At 42.3% G+C, this 23,940-nt stretch overlaps 2 protein-coding genes across 3 annotated transcripts in view; one reads left to right on the top strand and one right to left on the bottom strand.

The window, feature by feature from the left end:
- Positions 1-3,475: 3,475 nt before the first annotated feature.
- Positions 3,476-13,127, top strand: CUNH19orf67 (chromosome unknown C19orf67 homolog). The gene is made up of 5 exons (XM_089651776.1): positions 3,476-3,760; positions 7,293-7,393; positions 11,212-11,388; positions 11,488-11,637; positions 12,598-13,127. Exons 1-5 carry the CDS (start codon positions 3,665-3,667, stop codon positions 12,803-12,805), a joined length of 732 nt encoding a protein of 243 aa, XP_089507902.1. The 5' UTR covers positions 3,476-3,664; the 3' UTR covers positions 12,806-13,127.
- Positions 12,821-23,940, bottom strand: part of PTGER1 (prostaglandin E receptor 1) — a 32,062-nt gene continuing 20,942 nt past the window's right edge. For both annotated transcript variants that reach the window (XM_089651773.1, XM_089651774.1), the window contains one exon: positions 12,821-15,591. In XM_089651773.1, coding sequence (XP_089507899.1) covers positions 15,346-15,591 — 246 coding nt within the window. In that variant the 3' untranslated portion in view covers positions 12,821-15,345. The remainder of the gene's footprint in view (positions 15,592-23,940) is intronic.

Raw genomic sequence — 23,940 nt, 5'->3', positions numbered from 1 at the left:
GAAAGACCAAGTGAAGAACTAACTATAAATCAGTCTGGGCTGATTACAACCCAGCAAGATCAAATTTAAGTAGTAGTCCCTGTAACCAGCATACACACAGTGAAGGACGCAGACTCCATTTTGTTAAGAGTATCCATTTTTCTCCCCTCACTCCCTCCCCCTCCGTCTCTGAGAGGAGACATTTGGCCAGTGTGTGTGTGCTGGTTGTGGGTCACTGGCAGGCTAAGGCAGTAGGGAACCCCAGAGCTATAAAACATCTCTGAGCTAGGTGCCTAGCTGTCTGGGCAAGCTGTACCATATCACACCTCGTATAAGATAAGGCAAGCTTTACCCGGAGTTCAAAGAACATTCCAAGGAAGCACGACCAGATAACCTTTTGTTAAAATCCATTTTTCCCTTATGTCTCATATCTTGGAATATGAGAGACTTACATAAAAACCGGACATATCGTCAGATGGACGATGAGCAGGCGAACAGTTTGATGGGTTACTCGCCTTGTCTTGGACACACAGGAAAGCAGAAAAATAGATCTCGCGAACCGTTCAGTGTACACTTTCATAATACATATCTAATCAATCCTCAGACTTGTCTGCATAATAATCTACCCGCGGGTGGAATGTCACTTGTGCAGATGGACAGTTATAGGCCAAAATATGAGTCCCTGCTGGGGACTACAAAACAGGCTGTCAGGCCTAAGAGAAGGAAGTTGAAGAATTCTCCCATTGACCATCGTAACATAGGGAGATCAAAGCACCCTTCTGGATCTGCTAACCCAAGACTTTGGCAAGTACTTTAACCCTTTCACCTCTCTCTGATATCTCTTTGCTGTACTATGGCTCTTTGTATATTTATATATATATATCTTAGTTACATCTTTTTCTGTAAATATTTTTATTGCACCCGTTTGACCTTTTAGTAATAAATCTTTCTTTCTGAAAGTGTTGAACTGTTTCTATTGCACTTTATTGCAATTTATGAATCCCTGCCTCTAAAGAGATGCTACTGTTTGTTTAACCCTCTGTATAACAGGTCTGTTTTATGACCGTGTTATGCAGACAATTATTTCAATTATTATAGTGTTATAACTGATATTGCCGAGTTTCCTCTTTCTCTGTACAAAAAGGAGGTGGTGGCAGTGTGTAGGGTTAATTGCGTAATTAACCTGACCCAGTAACAATCGCCCAGGCTGCCGGTACATCGATTGTGGTCCATTAGCTGGAAAATCGTTGTGCAGGGTGCAGCTGGGTGAGGCATTGTTACACACGTCACATTGCGGTTTTAGATCGGCTAGTCCTTCAGACACGAGTTTGGTGAGAAGATCTGGGGTCTTGACAGTCCCTGTTTAGGATAGAGTGCTACACCATCAAAAGACAGAAAACATAAATGAGATTGTTTCAAATTGATTTTATGTAAAAATTAGGCAATACATATAAAATAATTAAAGTAAAGTCTACACAGGCAAGGAAAGGGCATTTAAAAAAATATGTAACTGAAGGAACTATTTCATTATTTCAGAGTCACAAAGAATTCAGGGAGAGATGTAAAAAGGAAATCAGGTTGGCAATAATTCAAAATGAATGGCAAGTTGCTAAAAAGAGGTAGTTGCATCTCAAAAAATAAAAATTAAATATATTACTAGTGAGGTGTGAGCACGTAAGCCTTCTAAAATTATATCAGATGTGGTCACTGGGGACAAAGAGAAAGCCAATCTAAACACTTTCTTTTGCTTTGTGTATAAAAATGAACATGACTGTGTGCAAGTACAATTTTTAACCACAATTATAAACAATAACTATGGAATATTATTTTAACAGTTTTCAAGTCCCTCCATGTAACATTGATTTGTTTACTGTCTTTAACAAGCCAAGCTGTCTTGTATGTACATGAATAGAAAACTGGCTTCAGGATTACGTCCAGAGAATAATGATAAATGGCCTATTCTTTAAATGGACTAAAGTTGTGAGTGTTGTGCGTCAGGGGTCTGTCTTGGGACCAATCCCTTACAACTTTTTTTTAATGATATCGAGGTTGGAATTAAGAGTTAAATTTCAGTGTTTGCTGATGATAACAAATTTGTGCAGAGTAGTAAACTTGGCACAAGATACACTGCCTTGAAAAAGTATTCATACCCCTTGAAATTTTCCAATTTTCCAAATTTTTTCATGTTACAACCAAAAACGTAAATGTATTTTATTGGGATTTTATGTGATAGACCAACACAAAGTGGCACATAATTGTGAAGTGGAAGGAAAATGATAAATGGTTTTCAAAAGTTTTTACAAATAAATATCTAAAAAGTGTGGCATGTATTTATAGTCAGCCCTCTTTACTTTGATACCCCAACTAAAATCTAGTGGAACCAATTGCCTTCAGAGCTCACCTAATTAGTAAATAGAGTCCACCTGTGTGTAATTTAGGGAGCACCTGATTTTAGTGTTGCCTAGGGCAGCACATAAACTACATACACCACTGGATAGAGGTACCATGTACCGCATACTCATTCACATGGGGGGGCAGGATCTGGGGGCCCCCTTGTTCAAGATGGCTTCCAGGTTCCAATAGGCCCCTCACCCGCAGACTCCCACAACCACCAGCCAGGATTGTGGGGAAGAGGCCCTTGTTACCATCAACATGGGGACAGGATGCTTTGGGGGGGAGCCCCCTTGAATCAAAGCACTTTCCTGACCTGCCGGGCTGCATGCTCAGATAAGGGTCTGGACAGGATTTTGGAGGGGACCCCTACACCATTTTTGAAAAAATTTTGGCGGGGGTTCCCATCAAAAGCCATACTAGACCTGAAGGGCTTGGTATAGATAGGAGGGGGGGACCCCATGCTGTGTGTTGTTTTTTTTTTTAATAGTCGGGCAATGCCGACAATTCTCTTGATATTCAGCTGTCAGCAGGGAGCCCCGCTGACAGCTGAAACATGAATGAATGTTTCACTACTAAAATACCGTTTGACTTAATAATAAAACTCATGCGATATTTTAGTAACTGAGTTGTATCTTACCGCATAGTCAGATGTAAGATACCGCTCAGAAAACTGTCCCTGTTCGAAGTTCACGGTCAAACGTTCGGTAGGTTTGAATGTTCGACTGTGAACCAAACAAGGGGTGTTCAGCCTATCACTTCTGCTCAGCTGCAGGAGTTGGAGTTGGAGTGTGGGAGAGAGAAAGATGTGAGGCTGAGGAAGGAGGCTGCCAGGAGGCCTAGTGAGATGGGCCCTGCCTTCAAGCCTGAAGTTGGAGAGGCGGAACATTTCACCAGAGAATGATAATCCAATGAGTGCCTTGTTGTCTTTGGCGTTTACGAAGTTATTTTTCCCTTTGGAGCAAATTGGAAAACACTCTTGCTTAAACTCGATGGATATGTATCTTTCATCAACATGTCGTGTGGCAGGGGTAGGTGAATCACAAAAATGGCTGAACTGAACCACACATTTTTCTGGGGGACATAGCTGACATATATAGAATATGTCAACCGTGTTCTTATTTGTTTGGCTGGAGTTCAGTTTTCATGCAAGGGGAACACAAAATGGAGATTTGAGTTTGATTATACTGTAGTTGTTACAAGTGTTCGTAATCCTTTTATTGTGGCATTATTATTTCTCTACAGCAACAACTTAATTCCTGAAAGACACTACTCTACCGATCTCCCCAATTTAATGACAAACTGTGAGCCTTTCCTGGTTTTCCTGGAATCTGCTGCGAGAAGCACACATAGCGAAAGCAACCCTTGGCCCGAAACCTTCAAGAGGCAGGTAAGATATGGATTGGTGGAAATAAAATGGGAGCAAAAATGGAACACTCATGTAAATCGGATTACCTGCTTTATTTAAAGAGAACCTGTCAGATGATTGGCCCAGTGCTGCCACATGAAGATGGGTAGACAGCACTGTGTAAACCCCAACTTCCAAACTATGTTAACAGTCTTGCTGGCATGGAAAATTAGAATAGAAGGGCTGACATACTACTTTTGCTGGTGAAAACACTGCTCAAGGTTCCCTCTGGTGTCAGTCATGAATGTAAAAACCTAAGCATTTGATTGCATCTTGGCCCCTTATAAGGGTACAAATTGGCTGACCATCCACTTTAAGGCCACCATAAATGGCTTGATTTCAGTTGATTCAGTTCAGTTGAAATCAGTTGATTCCCCCCCTCCATGCTAACAGCATACATGGAGGAAGCTTCATTGCTAATGAATTGAGGCTGTTGTGACACACGTAGCTGCCTGAATACCTGAACGGTGACTACATTTGATATGATGCAGGCACTGTGTAGGCAGGGACATCCAGGAACCACCTTCTCCATACTGTTTCCACCCCAAAGCCCATGCAGACCACTATGCCACACACGACACAGACGGCAGGTTTGAGATCCTTTCCACTCCATCCTTGATCTGTATCCACATCAAACCCCCTTTACACATAGAGCACACCTTCTCTACATTATACATATGATAACAGGTTAAGGCTTAGTAGGTCCAGCTGAAACCTGGGGCCCACGAAACATGGGGGCCCAGATCACCTAACACGTGATCCATTGAGAGGGGGTTCTTCTGTCACTGACAGGATAGAGACCATTTCCCTTAACCATCACCAGCTCATAGGCTGATCAGGTTTGGACTCTTCACACAAAGACTCACTGCTCCCCAGGTATTGGCTGTGCATATCAAACTAAAACTTCTGTCCCACACAATTTTTAGTCATTACATCACACTACACTGAGGCTGAATTCTGCACATACTGTACCTCCTTTACTTCACAGTAATCAGATACAGTCCCAAACTTATGGTAACAGTATTTTCATCCCAGTTCAAAGAAATAGTGGGCAGTCCTATATAAGGGTGGTTCTGTATTAATGTCAGAGGGCACATTACACCACTCACAATTACCAGGACACTTCCTGAGCTTATTCCATGGTCAGAGCTATCAACTTCAGGTTAGGCATCACCTTCGAACTCAACTAGAGCTCTCTTTCTCTCCAGCCTGTGCAACTAAATCCCTCACGTCCCTTAATTACTAGGAGAAACCTTTCTCTCTACCTCAGGGCAGGTTTTACAGTGGAAGGGAAATAACCTTTTCAGCTGATTCAGCAGGAACCAATCAAATTTCAAGCAGGCTATGGGGACCTTTAGCAGAAAAATATCCAAATGCCTGCTACTGTGCTAAAGGCAGAGAGCCCACTTAGCTATTCTGTATTTGTGTTTACTACAATCCATTTCAACCATAGTACACACAGCTCTTCAAAGGTTTCACCTAATATTTTCATTTTTGAAGCCTATGTATTGTAACATCCTCCACCATGTTGTTCTGCATCTCCAGTTGGGATATTCAGATTTCTCAGACAGTTTAGAATGTGTTCTTCAAATTACCAGCAAAAGGGATTAGAGTAGATGGGTGCACTACGGAAATGCCTGAATTAGGCTCCATACACACTAGCGCCAGATAAAAAAAAAACTGGTAATAGCATTTTAGTAGCATTTCAGTAATGTTTAAAAGCATCTAGGAGCATTTAGAAGTGGTCAGTGTTTTTTTCTGCCTAGAAAAAACGCTCCCAAAAACTCTACAAAAACAATTTTTTTCTGCTCCTAAACGCTTAAACTTGAAAAATGCTACTAGCCTAAAATAGTGTGCATGAACACATAGGATAACATTATTAGCTTCTAGGAGCAGAAAACCAAATTCCTAAATAAATTCTACTGGGGATGGAACCTCAAAGTGTATCGAAACCCCCATAGCAAAAGAATTATGTATTGCAGTTTATCATTAGGGATGAGCCAAATGTGCCTGGCTTTGGTGAACCTTACTGAAGGTCTAATGCTGAATCCAAACTCTATTTTCTCAGCTAATAGGCAAGGAATTATAAAACAAATGGCATGGGGGCTGGGCACTGGCCTGGGGAACAAAGCAAAAAAAAATTAATTCTTATTATATTTGGCAGGGAGCCGCAATTTTAGTAATGCTTAATGGGCAACATTAATAATGCAAAAATCCTTCTGAATCTGGCATGGTTCTTAAGAGGGACCTCCCTGTAAAAAACACGGACCCCCACAACCTCCCCCCAAAAGTCATACCAGGCCTTTATTCTAGGAAATAAAGGGAGACCAGAAAAGGAAGGCGGGAACAAGCATGTGGCCCCCCCTCCTGAATTTTACCAGGCCACATGCCCTCAATATGTTGGTGGTAGCTTGCCAGTGTTGATAAGGAAAAAGCCCTGGATGGATGGTTGTGGGGGTCTCCAGGTAGGGGGCTTATTGGAATCTGGAATCTCCCGTTAAAAAATGTCCCCAGATACCTGCTCCACCCCCTATGTAAATGAGTAAGGTGTACATGATACCCCTGCTCATTAAAAATATATAAATAGTAAATGAAGACACTTTTTGACAAGTCCTTTATTAAAAAAAAAAACCTAAAAAAGTCCCATAATGTAAATATATTGTCAATCAAGTAGTCCAGCGCAGTTCCTTGCCAATCAGAATAAAGGATCCCAGCTAAAGCCCCGTACACATGAGAATATCGGACAAACAATTGTCCGTTTTTTTTCCACCTGCTAGTCTCACATTGAAAGTGAAAAGCTTGCTAATGATACGAAAACTCTCCTATGAAAGAAAAGAATTTCGAAAGTGATGTCATGTATTGTATTGTATTTGTATTGTATTTTTGGATGAATACTGTACTGATTAAAAGAAAATCATACAAACTGGTATCGTACGAGAAAAATTTTCATGCTTATCCCTTCAGATATTGTCACACGAATTGTCGCGATCGGCTCTCGAAAGCTGTGTACTAACGATCCGATTATCGGACAATCGGTCCTCGTACGAAAAGTTTTGTATGATTTTCTTATTGTGTGTACAGGGCATTACTCTCTGAACGAATAAACCTGAAAACCAATGGACACATCCAATCACATTGTACACTTGTTGTACAGTATATGACAACTTTACCTTTTTATTGAAATGTCACAATTCTCATCTATCTACCTTTTGCTGCTTGCACTGACATCAGGTGAGCTTCAATTTGTTGTAGAAAAATGCAGCATGTCTACATTTTTCCACAACGCACTTCACCCTGCCTGAAGGCGGAGTTGCGATATGAACAAGGCTCCTTGAAAACAATTGTTTTGGCCAACAGTTTTAATTGAACAAAAATGGATAAAAAGTCAGAACGGTTTAGTACATTTGTGTCAGACATGTTCTGGTAGTTGGGCAGATGCTTCTTGGAGATGCTGGAACTTGTCATCACACAGTATGTGACATTGACGTGAAAGTTTCTAAATGTATTTCTTTAGCTCCTGGATATGTCTGAGCTTCTGGTGAAACATCTGGAACATCTGTCTCTTCTGTACAGCTCATTTGGCCTCATCTCTCTGGATGATACAGACCCAGAAGGGTGAGTGAATTGCTAAATATTTGTAGGGGCTCTATTTACACCAGTTGTGGAACAAAGAAATCCACTAGAGAGAGGAAATTAATTTTAGAATTTATAGTGAAGTCAGGAGAAGTGCAACAATGAAACGCTGTCTCTGATACTGTATCTATATAAAGTGTTTAAAGCCCAACTTTTGGCTTAGCTCTCCCTCTTTTCCACTAATTTCTCCCCCCCAGCGTGTATGTTATGTTTTTGTTTTTTGCTTTTGTCTACCTCTATCCCAAATTGTTGGATTGGTCACATGACTCGCTGGGACCTCTTCCTGTTCATTCTTCTCCTGGTGGTGGGCAGTCTTGATGATGCAATGCGATGACATCAGTGCCATTCTATACACCACTACTGTCATAGCTCAGCAGTAAAGTTGATCTGCAACACTGTGTAGTTCTATCACTGTGTAATCTCTATTACCTTTGTACCCCCCTGCTATAATTCAGATTGCAGGATGTTAAAAGAGACACAAAGTGGAAATGTCCTGCAACTTGGTGACACACACATTCTGGTGAAAAGCTTTATGGACTTTGTAGGCTGAGCTGCAGGACTTTGCTGGAAGATAAGAGATTAACTACTTACCCTCCTGAGGATTTACCCCCCTTCCTGACCAGGCCATTTTTTGTGTTAAGGTTCTGTGTTACTTTAACTGACGGTCGTGCAACTATGCACCCAAATTAAATTTACATCCTTTTTTTCCCACGAATTGAGCTATTTTTTTGCGCTATAAGCAAAAAAAGACCAACAATTTTGAGAAAAAGCAATATTTTGGACTTTTTGCTATTAGACATATCCTGTAAAAAAAATTTAAAAATCAAATTTCCTCATAAATTTAGGGCAAAATATAGTCTGCTACATGTCTTTGCAAAAAAAAAAGTCTCAATACATGTAAATTAATTGGTTTACGTGAAAGTTATAGCGTTTACAAATGGCGGTATAGATATTGTTTTTTTTTCCCTACTAGTAATGGCGGCGATCAGTGACTTTTAGTGGGACTGCAGCGGACATTCTGACACTGGGGGGAACTAACTTGGTGTCACTGACATCCCCAGTGGCACCAATACAGTGATCAGTTCTAACAAAAAGCACTGATACTGTACTAATGGCACTGGACAGGAAGGAGTTAATGTGAGGGGCGATCAAAGGGTTAACTATGTGCAGGGAGTGTTTTACTAGGGGGCTGGGGTGTGTGCTTCACTGTAAGCACACTGATTGGGATGGCTGGGCTGTGCTGTGCACAGCCATCCTGAGCAGTGTGCCCGAGATGACAGGGAGGAAGACTGTAAACAAAACAGTCTTCCTCCCCATCGGTGCTTGTCGGTAATCACCGGGCGCCGGCGGTTAATTGCCGGCTGGGATCCGGTGATTGACATCTGTGGACATGAATGGCAGCGCGGGTAAGGCGCGCGCAGCTCGCACATGCCCCCTGCTCGGAAATGCAAAATCATATATATATACAGTATATATATATATATACTGTATATATACAGCAGCCCGGGACCTGGGAATAGGAAGTAAGCTGTGAGAGCTGGAGAGTAGGTGTGAGGAGAAGTCTATGTGGAATGCTGGAGGACCGGACCAGGCCGCAGAGTGTGAGAGTGGAGAAAGGGAGGAATAGCCGACCGCTGACATCACTGAAAAATCTGGGGAGCTACCCTGTCAGACAGTGATCTGGAGTGCTGTGTCAGGACTAAAATGATCAGGAGGGACCAAAGGACCCCCCTTCATCTATAGAGAGAGTCCGCTCGGGACCTGAGTGATGCCACGGATCGGATGAGAGAGTTCCATCCTCTAGCCAAATAAATCGACACTGACATTTTCTCAAATCAACCATTCTTCATCTAGTTACTGACATTCTTCACAGTTCATACATGTTGAGGCCCAGCTCAAACAGCCTATTAGTAAAAACATCTTAAGCATAATCCATTCACCAGAGCCTGCTACAGTGCCCACACTCTGCAGGCCTAGCCACATCACTGCTTCTCTTGCAATTGGCTCACATTCATCAAGGGACACTTGTCACTGTTGCCAGTTGCTATTGCAGCCTAGAGAGGAAGTAACCCTTACCAACGAGCACTGCTGTCCACCCTTTATATCTCTTGCATAAAATCTACATTTCACCTTGTGAGTTAAAGGGGGTACTGCCCAAGTTAAATACTGCTTAAACGAGTAGTGCCTGCCCTTGCATTAATCCTTTGAGAGACTTCCACCTGTTGCAACCAAGGAAATCTGAATTCTTGTAGTGCACCAACTGGGCCCCAACGAGTGTGCAGAAGATCTTTCACTGCAGTAAAAGGGACAATAACTCTCTTGAACCTTGTCATCAGCTTCTGAGGACCCAAAGTAAGCTAGCCTTACATTTGGTAGCCTTCCTTATACTCACTGGGGACAGAAACTTCTCAGAGCTGAGGTTCTTTGTTAAATTTTGAATTGCAGGATGTCCATAACTGATTGAGATTCTTGCTGTGTGTATTGACTTTTGCTTAAAGCCATTAAAGTGATAACTGTTATTATTTGCACACCTATTACTTTATGCTTTTTTACTGTGCCCACATTCAACTCCAACATAAACAAGTATCAGTGCACTCTAACTGGTGTGTGTGTCTATTTTGTGGTAGTAAACAGAGGGCTTGCCCTGGCCAGAAGTGTACAGTGTGTCAACAGGGGTTGGGCTTTTGAAGTGGGGTCAGGAGAATGACAGGGGGCCCAATAATAATTCAGCGACTCCTAAGGGGGTAGTGCTACACCTTATACTGCAGACCTGTTCTGATTCACAGGACTCACACCTACTAGTTAATATGACATATGCACAGTCTGTCCCCACCCAGCCTGTCAATCAACCTCACTATTTAGCTGTGCTCAGGCCCAGGGGCGGACTGACCATTTGGAAACTCGGGCACTGTCCGAGGGCCCGGGGTCAGTTGGGGGCCCCATGAGATGCCCCTGGTACCTTTTTCATAGGCTTTTTTGAGTTTGGGCAAGGACACAGAGGCCCCATGATCCCCTATTGCCCGGGGGCCCCATGAGTTGTCAGTCCGCCCCTGCACAGGTCAAAACACATTTCCTTTGCAATGTGTTTATTTCCTAGCTCCGGGCTTCAGTCTGTGTTAGCTCCTATGCTTCTATATTCCTACTTCTTTGGTTGCTGATGTCGTATTTGCACCGACTACGTTTGTTCACTGCTTGTGTTACCTTTGGCCTGCATCTCTTTCTATATCTGCCTATCAGCCTTGTACCACACTCTGCTACTAACTTCAGGTCAGCTGCCATTTGCAAAAGTGTGCCTGTAGGTCAAAACCTGGTATACCTATCAACAGAGACCAACATACCTTACTGGGTGCTCTGGCGAAGATCTGATGGCCTGTACTAATGCCTGGTACACACATGGCCAAATATCAGCCAGTATCAGTCAGTTCAACAGAACCCGGCCAATTTGGCATGAGTGTACCGCAGCCTGTTCAACCGAAGCTGGGCAAACATCCAGCTTCTGTAGAACGGGCATGCCAGAAAAACATCTGCCGATTGGCATCCGATCAGCACTCTCAGCCAATGACTGCAAGTGCTGACTAATGTATTCATTTGGGGGGCAGTCCCCATGTCAAAACACAAAAGTTCAGTGGAAAGATCGGTGTACTAAAATCACATCATTGTCATTAAAGATTAAACATGTTGTCATTAAATAAGTTATAGATTCACTTAATTTTGTACAAAAGGTAAAGAAGTTATTTTAAAAAAAAATAGTATGCAAATAATTGTGGCACTGAATGCGTGCTTTCCTGTCTGTCCTCCAGTATGCCGGCTGTCCTGTGTGGGAGCTTCTGTCTTGGAGGCAAGTATCAGATATCAATCTTCCAATATTTCAGCCAAGCAACATACTCTCCAGCTTTGCCTAACCTCTACAAGAGAATGCGCTGGAATATTGAGGTCACGGAAGGGACTGCTGAAGGAAGTGTGATCACTACCAAATAGTATGAAACTGAATTTATAAACCATGAATCTGTCTTTATAGAAACATTCCTGGTCCACCTAAACTTTGTGTCACTTCAATGTTTGACCTTTATTCACAGTTATTTCTTATGCTGTAGAGAAGAACCGATAATGGGAGTATCCGAACTTATCTATGCACCTGGTCCCTCTGAATCTCAGAAACAGTTGGTATGGTCCATAGGACAATGGGGTGCCCTGGATCCAACAGAAGATGCAGATATTGAATCTTGGTGAGAAGGACATTGGCAGTTAACAATAAATTGTAAAATGGCTGCTAGCTTACTTGCCATATCTATCACAATGTACAAAACGTGGCCAACATTAAGGTTTGAGCCATTTTGGTAGTGACTTTGAGTTTCAGGCTACAACAAAGCATTGTATTGAGTATGTAATTTGTAGGTATTCAAAGGCCTTAATTTTCAGTCTTGCCTTAGGGGTCTTTACATGAATGTTCAGATCGGATCCGCCTACCCTTTTTTCAGTTGGACCTGATCAGAACCTCCTTTCTGCTCTATGGAGCAGCGGGTGTAAACGGACATGTGTCCGTTTACAGCCACCGACATCCGATCTGATCCGATCTGCCAATAAGGGACGGATGGGGATCCAATTCGCCTTCTGTCAATGGGATTGGATCAGATGAGAATGGGCAGGCGGTCCATTTTCATCCGACCGCCCATTGAGTTGAGCGAGCTGCTCTGAGTCTGCTCTGCAGCAGCAAAGCAGACACAGAGCTGTCATCCTCTTGCTCAGCGGGGATCAGTGGAGAGATCCCCCGCTGAGCAAGCAGAACCACTAAACGGGTCCGCCCCGTGTGAAAGGACCCTTAGACACCAGCACTAAGGAGAAACAGAAATATCATTGATAGCCACAAGAATTAGAATTAGTCTTTTTTCAAGTAGCTTCCAAAGTCCCATCCAGAAAAAAAGACTCACACTAATTATTAAGACTTTGATCAAGGATCAGAGCCTCAATTATTGCATATGTTCTCAGAGGGGTTCTCTTGTTAACCCAAGTAAAGCCTGATAAACAAAGCTCAATAGTGTGATGTTAGATATATCGTTTATTGGCCAACCTAAGTAAGCTCCATCCATTTAGAAATATTTATGCATGATGTTGTGTTTTTATGGATAACTAGGTAAGCGTTATTATAATCTATCTTCCTAAATCTCAATATATTATCTGTCTTGCAGGATCTTATGCTCACAGCCTATTGCATACTACAATCTTCTTTTCATAATTGGCTTCCATGAACCCTCTCACACTGTGGCCACTGATCTGGTTGTACAAATCCTCAGTGGCTCTGAGGAAGGAATGCAACTGTGCAAGCAGCACCCCCCTGCCTCCAGTGCCAACGTGCTAACATCTGATATTCCAAATCTAGGAAAAAACAGTTCATAATGCAGAAGAGAGAAATGAGACACCATAGTTTATTAATATAATCTTTTATACAAAATGTCGTGCAAGGTGACATAGACATTGTGTTTTCTCTCTCTGATACAAGTTTGTGAAGTTCTGTTAAATTTGTGAAGGCTTCATGTAGAGCTGTCACAGGGCAGCATCTGTCACTGGATGGGTTTGTTATCACAAGTGTGACTTTGTTGTTCCTACAAAACAGTTGCTCACATTTCTGTGGAATTCATACCTGGGTATTTATGTGGATTGCCTCTCTTGGTTGAGCTATGGCATGCTCTTTGGCCAATAAAGTCAGTGACTGCACAAAGCAGACCAAAAAAAGGTGTGGTGTTTTTGTGTATTTGTTCTTTTTTTAACAGTGAATTTATGGTCTTTATATTGGTTTTTAGGTCTAAAAACAATTTTATAAATGCCTAACTTCTTTAATATTGTGAAGTATTGCCTGTTAGTATTTCAAAAATACTTTTCCTGCCAGCAGGTGGAGCTTAGGTTCCTTTTCACATATTTAGCAGGCTCATCATAGCTGCTTTGTTGAAATAAAGCCTGTTATTTACAGTGCTAAAGTCAAAATTTATACACTGTTTTATGCAAGCAATTCTGCCCCTAGCCCAACCTTTCTGCCTCCAGATCTGTTTAGGATTAGATAAAGGGTTGTATTGGGATTCAATTTAAAGGTAGAGACTGTCTGAATGCAAATAACTTCTACTGTGCTCTCTGTATAGTGAACCCATAATAGTGTGACACCAGTGTCATGGGTGCACCTTGCTTTCAGTGTTTAATTTTCAAAGATGTGGTAATGATATTTTAAAAAGTTTCAAAAGTAATAAACTGTAAAAAAAATTCACTCTAAACGATATAGTTTCTTTTTAAACAAATTCTGTAATGTCAAAAAAACTGCCATTACACCTGAATTATAGGCCATTCTGGCAGCCAGAGCCCCACTCCTCCCCTACTTTGTAGTATGGTAGCTTGCCTTGTCCATCCCCCCCTCCACACATTCCTATTAACTTTTTACTATTATGGGCTGCCTCATTGGGAGGTAGAAGGAAGGAACAAACTTCAACAATGCCAGGGGGTGCCAGAGATCTGCTTATCAGAATGGCCTGGCATTGGGGCTCAGAGGCACGACTTAGAGTCTTCTGCAAGTAAGGGTAGGCACCTTTACAGTAGACACCTTGGGCGGGGTTTACTAAAACTGGTGCAGCTGTGCATAGTAACCAATCAGCTTCTAACTTCAGCTTGTTCAATTAAAGATATAATAAAGGCAATTAAAAAAAAAGATAACAAGCATGTTGTACTTATTTGCTCTGTGGTTTTGCACAAGCAGCCCCAATCCTCCTCTTCTTGGGTCTCCCGCCTGCACTCCTGGCCCCTTTCTCTTGCCAGGTGCGCCCAGAGCAAGCAGCTTGCCATGGGGGAACCCAAGTTGGCTCGCTCCTGAACTGCTTTTCTGCATGTCCATTCACACAAAGAGCCGCAGCTCGGCCTGCCCCCTCTCTCTCTTCATTGGCTTACTGGCTGTGAGCCTTTACATCCACTTTAAGCTAATAAAACATGGAAGCTGATTGGTTACTATGCACAGCTGCACCAGTTTTAGGAAATCTCCTCCTTTGTACCTGACTGTAAGTTTGTATATGACAGACTTGCTTTACGTTTTAGACCTCTGGTATCTCAAAAAGCTGTAAGAGCAGTCTAAATTATCTCCATTATGTTCTCTGACATGTGGTTTCAGGTTTGGCTAAGTTGAGAGTATCTACAATAGATGTAGCAGGCCACAGGTCAGCTGGAGAGATAACACTGGTCAAAGTCCATGAACCCTAAAGGCTGTCCATACATGGAGCAAGAACTATTACCATGCAATAATTTCACAGTGTATGGAGTACGAAACATCACATCAGAGAACCTCAGAAGAACATTTTCACTCAATCTTCAGCATATTGGAAGATTTTTTTCAAATTACCCATTGTCCTCTTTTAAATGTCCAAAGATAATCTAGCACTGAATAGAGATAAGCCACTAGGAAAAGCTCCTCCAGTAGACACAAAGAAATAATATGTACGTGAGGTGGGAAAAGAATATTCTGAGGATGTGGTCATTTCATATATGACCAACATAAGACTGCAATGAGCAGCAACATTTTATTTTCAAGTCATCTAGGTCTTATACTGTCCAAGTCCATGATCCGACTCCTTGATTTGTAGCATTCTCAACACTACTATCATGCAAAATCAAAATTCTAATGAGGTGTCCAATGGTTCTTCTTAAGGATTTTTGTATTCTTGTGCAAGATCCATATGTACAGCTAGAGGTTGTCTACTCCACAGAATTTTTGTATTTCGCCTTGTAAAGGCCAAAATAAAGACACACTCCTTGATTTGTAGAACTGGTTACTACAATCGTTCATGGAAATTTTTATTTTTCAAAGATCTTTTCATTCCTGTGTAAGATCTTTATGTACAACAAGCAGTTTTCTCCTCCACGAAGTTTAAAATGTTGTTCCTGTATGATGTTTTGATGTAAGAAGTCTATAGATGGCTGACTGCACTGCGGTCAGAGCTCTGGAAGTCTCCAGGATCCCAGCGGATTGGTTTCCCTCCTCGTACTCGAGCCACTCTCACAAAGATACTGCAAAGACGATGAAGCACAGAGCGGCGAAGGAGGATGTACACCCAGGGGTCTAGGATCTGGTTGCAGGAGGCTAGGCGTACAGTTAACAGCAGCCAATTGGGATGAGGGAGAGGGGTACCAGTTTGTAACATCACCACAGAGACCTGCAGGTAGGGAAGACATTGAGAGTATAAAGACACTTGTGACAAAATCTAACACCTCATTAAAAAACATGCAAATGTTGTTTAACCTCTTCCATACCGGGCACTTTTACCCCCTTCCTGCCCACGCCATTTTTCAGGTTTCAGCGCTCTCACACTTTGAATGACAATTGCGCTGTCATACAACATTGTACCGAAACTAAAATTTTATCATTTTTTTCACACAACTAGAGCTTTCTTTTGGTGGTATTTAATCACCACTGGGATTTTTATTTTTTGCTAAATGAACAAAAAAATACTGAAAATTTTGAAAAAAAACACGTTTTTCTTTGTTTCTGTTATAAAAGTTTGCAAATTAATAATTGTTCTTCATAAATTTAGGCCGAGATGTATTCTGCTACATGTCTTTGCTGTAAATATCCCAAATTAGGATGTATTATTTAGTTTGTAGGAAAGTTATAGAGTTCACAAACTATGGTATAGATCTGAATATTGATCAATCCTAAAGTACTGACAGCCAATCTATTTTCTTGAGGTCCAAGAATGTCAGAACAGTACAGATATCCCCCAAATGACCCCTTTTTGCAAAGTAGACAGTCCGACGTACTTCATAAGAGGCATGGCGAGTTTTTTGCAGTTGTATTTTTTTGTCATAATTTTTCGGAAAATTAAAAAATGAAAAAAATAATTTTCACTATTTTTTTTTTACATACTGTCACCAGTGCAGTACAGCAGCATCATATAACTGGCATGGCGGTGATCAGGAACACTGACTGGTGACAGTATGAAAAAAAAATTATAATTTTTTTAACATTTTTTTAATTTCTTTTATTATTTTTAATATTTTATTAAATTTTTTCTCTTTTTTCAGATTTTTTTTTTCATATTTCACCATGACCAAAGTAGTACAATGTTACCATAGTAACATTGTACTACTTTGGGGAAGTGATCAGTATTTTTTTTTCTATTACACAATTTGCTTATAGCAAAGAATTACTTTGCTATAAGCAAGCATTTACCTGAATGACATCGATTCATTCAGGGTTTTTTTTTTTGTGCTTAGCTGTGATTTGGCCACGGCTAATCACATGACACAGCTGGGCTGTGATTGGCCCAGCTTGTGCATGTGATCGCTGTGACCATTCACAGCTAGACATACTAGTATACAATGGATGGCATGAATGAAGCCATCCATTGTATACAACTGTCATGTGACCTGCTGTGATTGGTCACAGCAGGTCACATGGTACCGGCAACAGGGCCGATACTCAGATCTGTCATCGGCCGTGTCTGAGGTACACGGCCGGTGACAGATCGCGCCGCTTTGCGGCTCTGCAGGCGCGCAAACTGTGCATGCCCGGGAGGACGCCGTATGGCGTCCACACGGAACGCTGAGGGATTTTGCCGGACGCCAAACGGCCATTGGCCAGGCGGCAAAAGGTTAAGAAAAATGATATGCTACAAATAGGAAGGGCTTTCATTTTACTGTTTCTCAGTAATTTGGAATGTTAATATTTAGCTCTTCCTTCTGCTTCACTTTTGTCTAGTCAAATTAAGCCCTATTTCTCAAGTTCAGCCAAAACGTTTCTTTTAGTTTTTACAGAGTGGGGAAGGAAAGGAACGCATATCAAGCTTTTTACTGCTCTCTGTTTTCCCATTAGGGAGATACAGGGTGTTATAAGGACAGGAAATGATCAGACATATTTCCATGGGGAACAGAGAGAAAACTGTTGGGGTTTGGGGTTAAAACATCAGTCAGGTTTTTATTGCTCTCTTTTTTCCTGTACTTTTTGCATTCGGCCACTCTCATTTCTTGTCCTGGTGTCATAAGGACAGGAAGCAAGGAAAATCACTGTAACTGGGACGCAGGCAACAAGTAAAATCTGACAAAAGTTGTGACTGTTACCTACTTTTTGAAAAAAAAGATAGAGATGGACTTTAAGCTTTTCTACATACTTACCTGTAAAATCCATTTCTTGGAGTACGTCACAGGACACAGAGCAGGCTATTCATGACTATGGGGGTTATATGCCACCTATAGGTGAATGGACACAAGCTGACCAATCAGAGAGGAAGTTCACTCCTACTAACCCCTCCTACACAGGAAGTACTTCAGCTTTGTAGCAAGCAATAAAATTCCAGAAAGAGGGGCGGGACCAATGTGTCCTGTGATGTACTCCAAGAAATGCATTTTACAGGTAAGTATGCAGAAAAAAAATTTTTCTTTATCGTACATCAGGGCACACAGAGCAGGCTATTCATGGCTATGTGGGATGTCCTAAAGCAATAAAAAATCTGACACTATAATAGCCACAACCATCAATCCCATAGGGCCTACTCAGCCATTCATAATATGCTGCGGTCAAAAGCAGAATCCTCCATGGCTCTGCCATCCACCTGGTAAAACCTTGTGATTATATGAACCAAAGAACATGAAGCGGCCTTGCAAACCTAAGCAACTGACACCTGATGGCGGATAACCCAAGACACCCCCACATTCTTGGTAGAGTGTGCTCTCACCCTTCACACCATAGGCTTGAATAATTAACTGGCGTATCCAATGAGAAATAGTTGCTTTGGCTGCCGCCTGCCCTTTTTTGGGCCTATCTGGCAGAACAAACAAAGAATCTGATTTTCTGATTTGTGCCTTCATTCTCAAGAAGACCCTTACAGCCAATACCACATCCAGGGCATGCAAAGATCTTTCTCTTGATGGCCGAGGCCTAGGAAAAAAATAAGGCAGTACAATGCCGTAATTTAAATGAAAACTAGAAACCACCTTTGGCAAAAAAAATGGATGAGACTGCAATACGAACTTATCCTGATGCTAAATAAAAAGTGGCTTTCTATAAGACAGAGCTGCCAGCTCTGACACCCTTCTTGAAGAAGTGATTGCCACCAAAAACAGAACCTTCTATATCAATGGAGCTAAATAAATCTCCCTAACAGGCTCAAATGGTGGTTTCTGTAATACTGCCAAGACCAAGTTCAAGTCCCAAGGACACGGGGGCTGTCTCATAGAAGAAACTATGTGCATCACTTCTTGCAGAAAAGTATGAACCAAACAGTGACATGCTATGAGTCTTTGGAAAAATGGCCAAAGCTGAAACCTGGCTCTTAACGGTACCCACAGCCAACTTGTTTTTACAAACTGATACCAACTTTTCCAGACCCGATTGGAGAAAAGACAAAATCCTACCAATCACATGTTTCCACAGATGCCATTTCTGGACCTCACACTAGGAAATATAAGCCTTCCAAGTTCTGTAATAAATGTTCTTTGGAACTAGATTTCTAATGTTCAACATTGTGAGGATGACTGAATCTGACCCTCTGGCTCTCAAGATTTGGGTCTCAATAGCCATGGCGTCAAGTACAGAGACCGTAAAGCTGGGTGCAATATTGGTCCCTGAGACAGCAGGTCTGGCCGGTATGGCAGAGGCTATGGACTGTCCACTGCTAGCTTCACTATGTCCGTCTACCAAGCCCTCTTGGGCCAAGCCAGGGCAATCAATATAGCTGGAATTAACTCTTCTTGAATCCCAAGCAGCAGCTGAATCAGGGGAAAATCATTAAATTAAGGATAATCCGCCCCAAGGTATTACCAAGGCATCTACCCTGACCACATCCTGATGCAAAGCTGTGCAACTTGCTGTTGAATCTGGCCGGGCACCCCCAATGCAACCTCCGGATGCAAGGTCCATTCCCCTGGAACTAACTGCTGGCGACGGAGATAATCCACCTGCCAATTCTCTACCCCCAGAATGTGCGCTGCTGATAGAGTTGGAACATGCCCTTCTGAAGCTCTAGGATATTGGTGGGTAGAAATTTTTTCTTGCAGAAACTATGCCCCCTGGACTTTGGCTTCCTCCAGAACAGACACCCCCACCCTAAGAGGCTGGCATTGGTGGTTATCAACTTTCATGCCACTGGCAGAAAAAGATCTCCCTTTCTCCAAAGGTCAAGCTTCCAACCACCAATTCAAGCTCCGCAGTACCCAGGGGGACAGAAACATGTGGCAATCCAATGCTGGAATCCTCCTGCTCCAAACAGAACCTCTGCAAAGATGTGTAGTGAAATTGCGCATGGGGAACTGCTTAATACAAGGACACCATTTTCCCCAGTAATTTCATGCAGAGACATATCAAAGAATAGTTTCTGCCTCCTAAATTCTGAACCTGATCTCTCAGGGCACAGTTCTTTCCTGGAGGCACAAACTCTTTTGCCTGAACCATGTCTAGGACCATCCCCAAATATTTCAGGCTTTGTACTCACAGAGGACAAGGGGGCATTCTTTATGTCTGGTGGAAAAGAAATGTAATCTCCAAACATGGAAAGGTTTGTTCACAGTGAGAGCTGTGAAAATGTGGAATAGGCTCCCTCAAGAGTTGGTTCTGGCCAGCTCAGTGGATTGCTTTAAAAAAGGCCTGGATTCTTTCTTAGATACACAGAATATAACTGGATATAACATTTATAGGTAAAGTTGATCCAGGGAATATCTAATTGCCTCTCGGGGGATCAGGAAGGAATTTTATTTCCCTGCAGGAACAAATTGGATCATGCTTTGCTGGGATTTTTTTGCCTTCCTCTGGATCAACTGTGGGTATAGGATTATAACTTTTTTTTTATTGGTTGAACTGGATGGACTTTTGTCTTTTTTCAGCCAGACTAACTATGTAACTGTAAGCCGTTTACCGGGGTGGGCTCCCCAGGATACAGTGAAGTCACGAACAGGGAAAGCAACCCCAACACCAGCTTTTTTCACAACAGAATTTTACTTAGATGTGGAAAATAAACACAACCACAAATGCTGGAAACATACAATAAATTTACATACACCCAGCCCAAAGGCTGAGACCCTTGTGCTGCACAGCTTGGCACCTTCTGATGGATGAAGGTAGAAAGTGTAGTAATTTACCTACTGGCGGGCACAAATAAGCTGCCACACCTTACCTGTTATTACCCTAAAAGAGCATTAATCAGTGTAGGGGTGTATGGTATGGGCTAGCCTGCGGTGCAGCACAACAGCTTACAATCTTACACAAATCTACAGTATTCCCTCTCCCAAAACTGGTCCTGTAGCACGTGCCTGAGTATTCCTTCTGAGAAAAATGCCAGTCTGGCTTGAGTTTGTAGGATTTTATCCGCTCTCCAATGTGAAATGTCACTTTAAGTTGTGCAGTTCTTCCAATAATCAGTAACAACACTTGTGGCCTAACACAAACAGAGACCCTAAGTAACTAACTATAGGCCTGGACTCAGTCTCAAGGCGCCAACACTGAAATGAGGTGCGTGCATGATCTTACCAACCTGGGTCTGCTTTTCATCCGCTGGTGACTCTGAACAGAACAAATGTCTCTCCAACAAGCATGCGGTCTTGCCGTATATGTTGCTTAGTTCCTCTGCTCTCATTAGCCTCCCTGACAGCAATCTCATCAGCATTCTTGGCAGCAATATCATCAGCATTCCTGGCAGCAATCTCATCAGCTTCCTGGCAGCAATCTCATCAGCTTCACTCAGCTGCAGCTCTGGCCACTGAGGGACGCCCCCACACCTGGATGTCATCAGATTCTCAGCTCACATGGCCCCCCATTCACCATGCTCCAAAACATGGCTTCTCCCTCTCCTTCCTGTTCTCTCCAACTCTGTGTGCAAAACCCCAGCTCTTCATGAATATACAAATATCTATGCAATCTGAGGCTGTGTTAGAAAAACAGTGACATCTTGTGGCTAAACCAAAGAATGTCAGTCAAAACATTAATTTACTTCCACACAAACAGTGTTCAAACAATGAGAACTGTTTTCCCATCTCACATAACTATGTAACTATGTACTGGTTCCAGGGTTGACTTCTCAATGTTGAGCACTCAGCCCAGGTGTTCCAGAGTATGAACCACAAGGGTCACATTTTGTCTCAAGCTTGGAACAGACCAACCCCTAAGTAGTAGATTGTCTTGATAACCTATAGCTGATACTCTCTGAGATCTGGGCAGCCTCAACACTGGAGCAAGAACCTTTGTAAATACTCGAGGAGCCATGGCCAGCCCGAACAGTAGTGCCACAAACTGAAAATGCCGAGCTTCTACTGCAAAGAGCAGAAATTTTTGATGAGAGAGAAATATTGGCACATGTAGATATGCGCCCTTGATGTCTATGTACGTTAGAAAATCTCCCTCTTGTAATGAGGCCACTACTGACCAGAGGGATTCCATCCAAAAAAGAACAAACATTTAGAAACTGGTTTAGCTCTTTGAGATCTAGCATAGGCCTTACATCCCCATTTGGCTTTGGAACTTACACAATCAACAGCTATCAAGTACCTGCAACAGACTTTCTTTTTCATGAGTACATTTGACTTTAGAAAATGGGGAGGAGAGAAGACCCGAAATTCTAGTATTTTCCCCTGAGCAACCATAGGGATGACCCACTTGTCTTGGATCAGTTACTTCCAGGCACCTAAAAAATTAAAAAGTCTTCCCCTCACTCGAAGAAATGGGGGTGTCCCTTCATAAGGAATCAGACTTTGAATCTGCCTTGGCGGACTTTTGCACCTAGGGATTTCTCTGGCTCTGTCCCTGAAATTTATTTCCAGAACCAGAACCCTGCATGCGACGAAATGACTGTCTGGCAGATGAAGAACCGGTAATTGAAGTGCCTGACCCTTTAAGTGCTGGTTCACATATATGTGAATTGGATGCAGTTTTAACCGCATGACATGTGAAAAAACATTGCTTCCTATGGTGCCTGTTCACATATGTCCAGTGCACTGGTAATGTGGATTCAGTGCGGTTTGAAAAAGAGTCCTGTATGATTTCTGAGCAGTACTTTCAGGTTCAGGTGCGAATTACAGGCCATTGACTTCTATGGGAACCGTTTCTAAACCGCCAATGTGTGAACAGGATAAAATCCTGCCCTAATTCTCTCCTGAACCTGATGCAAGACAAAAAGTAGCAAAAGCTTCTACTCCTGCGCTGGACTATAGACTCCACAATAAATAGAACCGCACATGGGATGCCTAGAAGATGCACGCCTTCCTGATCTCAACGGACCAGGGGAATTCAAATGAACTGCATGAAAAAAGACAAAGCAGAGGGCGCATCGGCCTTGTGCATTACCTTTAAAAATTTATTTATTTGGTCATGCCAATAGCTAGAAATTACTGTAGATATAGTAATTATTAGCTGGGGTTCCCTGAGACCCAATAGATAGTTCAGGGGTTCCTTCCTTTTAAAAAGGTTGAAAAAGACTGGTCCAGGGGCAGACTGACCATATGGAAACTCGGGTACTGCCCGAGGGCCCGGGGTCAATAGGGGGCCCCATGAGATGCCCCTGGTACCTTTTTCATAGGCTTTTTTGAGTTTGGGCAAGGACACAGGGGCCCCATGATCCCCTTTTGCCCGGGGGCCCCATGAGATGTCAGTCTGCCCCTGGACTGGTCTATACTACATGTAAATGTTGTCAACCTTTTAAAAACAGTAAACAAAACAGCAGAAAAGGGTTGTCTTGCAAAATTAGGGTCACCTGGCAACTATGCAGGGTAGAGAACAGAGTCAGGTCTCTGGTAAATGAAAAGAATCATGGAAGATTAGACCAGACTTTCTCAGCCTTTATACCCCAGAGGAATCCTTGAAATACCCGTCATGTCTCATGGAACCTCTGCTAAGATTAGGTAATTGGGCTATATTATGAAAATGACCCTTACGTTGCTGGTCAGTGGTAAGAATTCCCCACCCTCTTACAGACAGCTTTAAAAATCATTTTAGCAAAAGAACAGCAAGGCATCAGGTTAATGTGTAGCCCACTTGTTAATACTCAATACACACCTCCAATGGCCAAGGTGGAAAGTGAACAGTAAGGTAGAGGGCTCTCAAGATTCCTGTCCTCTGCTTTACTGTGCACTTTCCAACTTGGCCCTTGGAGCTTTGTATTAAGTTCACATGCAAGTGAGCTACACATTAAAGTGTTTTATTGGGTCCCTTGTTAACCTGGCACCCTGCTGTTCTTCTTTTGCATTTTAATAAGGGATTTCTCTCAGGTCTGATTACCATCCACCTGCCTTTGATCATTGTATGAACATTCCGAACTCTTTTGTCGCCCACTGTGGCTTTAAGAGCTGACAGTTCTTGTATGTGTTACAAATGTTTCATATAAAAAATCATTTGTGTCTTGCTACTGGCTCTGTCAAGTGGTGATGATCCTGGATCTATGAAGGCATCATCAGATGGGAGGTCAATTAGCCACAGCTCAGGGAACCCCTAGCAACCTCTAAAGGAACCCTGGTTGAGAATGGTTGGATTAGTCCATCATGCAGGGTGACAAGAAGAGAGCCTTCATGATTTTAGGTTGAGTTGA

The sequence above is a fragment of the Staurois parvus genome, unplaced genomic scaffold, assembly GCF_062004578.1.
Source record: "Staurois parvus isolate SC_StPar_1 unplaced genomic scaffold, SC_StPar_1.0 ptg000662l, whole genome shotgun sequence".
Lineage (NCBI taxonomy): Eukaryota > Metazoa > Chordata > Amphibia > Anura > Ranidae > Staurois > Staurois parvus.
Note: the sequence above shows the minus strand (reverse complement) of the source record. Positions and strands in the feature narration are given on the sequence as shown.

Coding starts and splice junctions, on each gene's coding strand:
- CUNH19orf67 (XM_089651776.1), top strand. CDS start 3,665: ATGACAAACTGTGAGCCTTTCCTGGTTTTCCTGGAATCTGCTGCGAGA. Junction 7,394..11,211: donor GATGATACAGACCCAGAAGG/GTGAGTGAATTG, acceptor TCTGTCCTCCAG/TATGCCGGCTGTCCTGTGTG. Junction 11,638..12,597: donor GATGCAGATATTGAATCTTG/GTGAGAAGGACA, acceptor TCTGTCTTGCAG/GATCTTATGCTCACAGCCTA.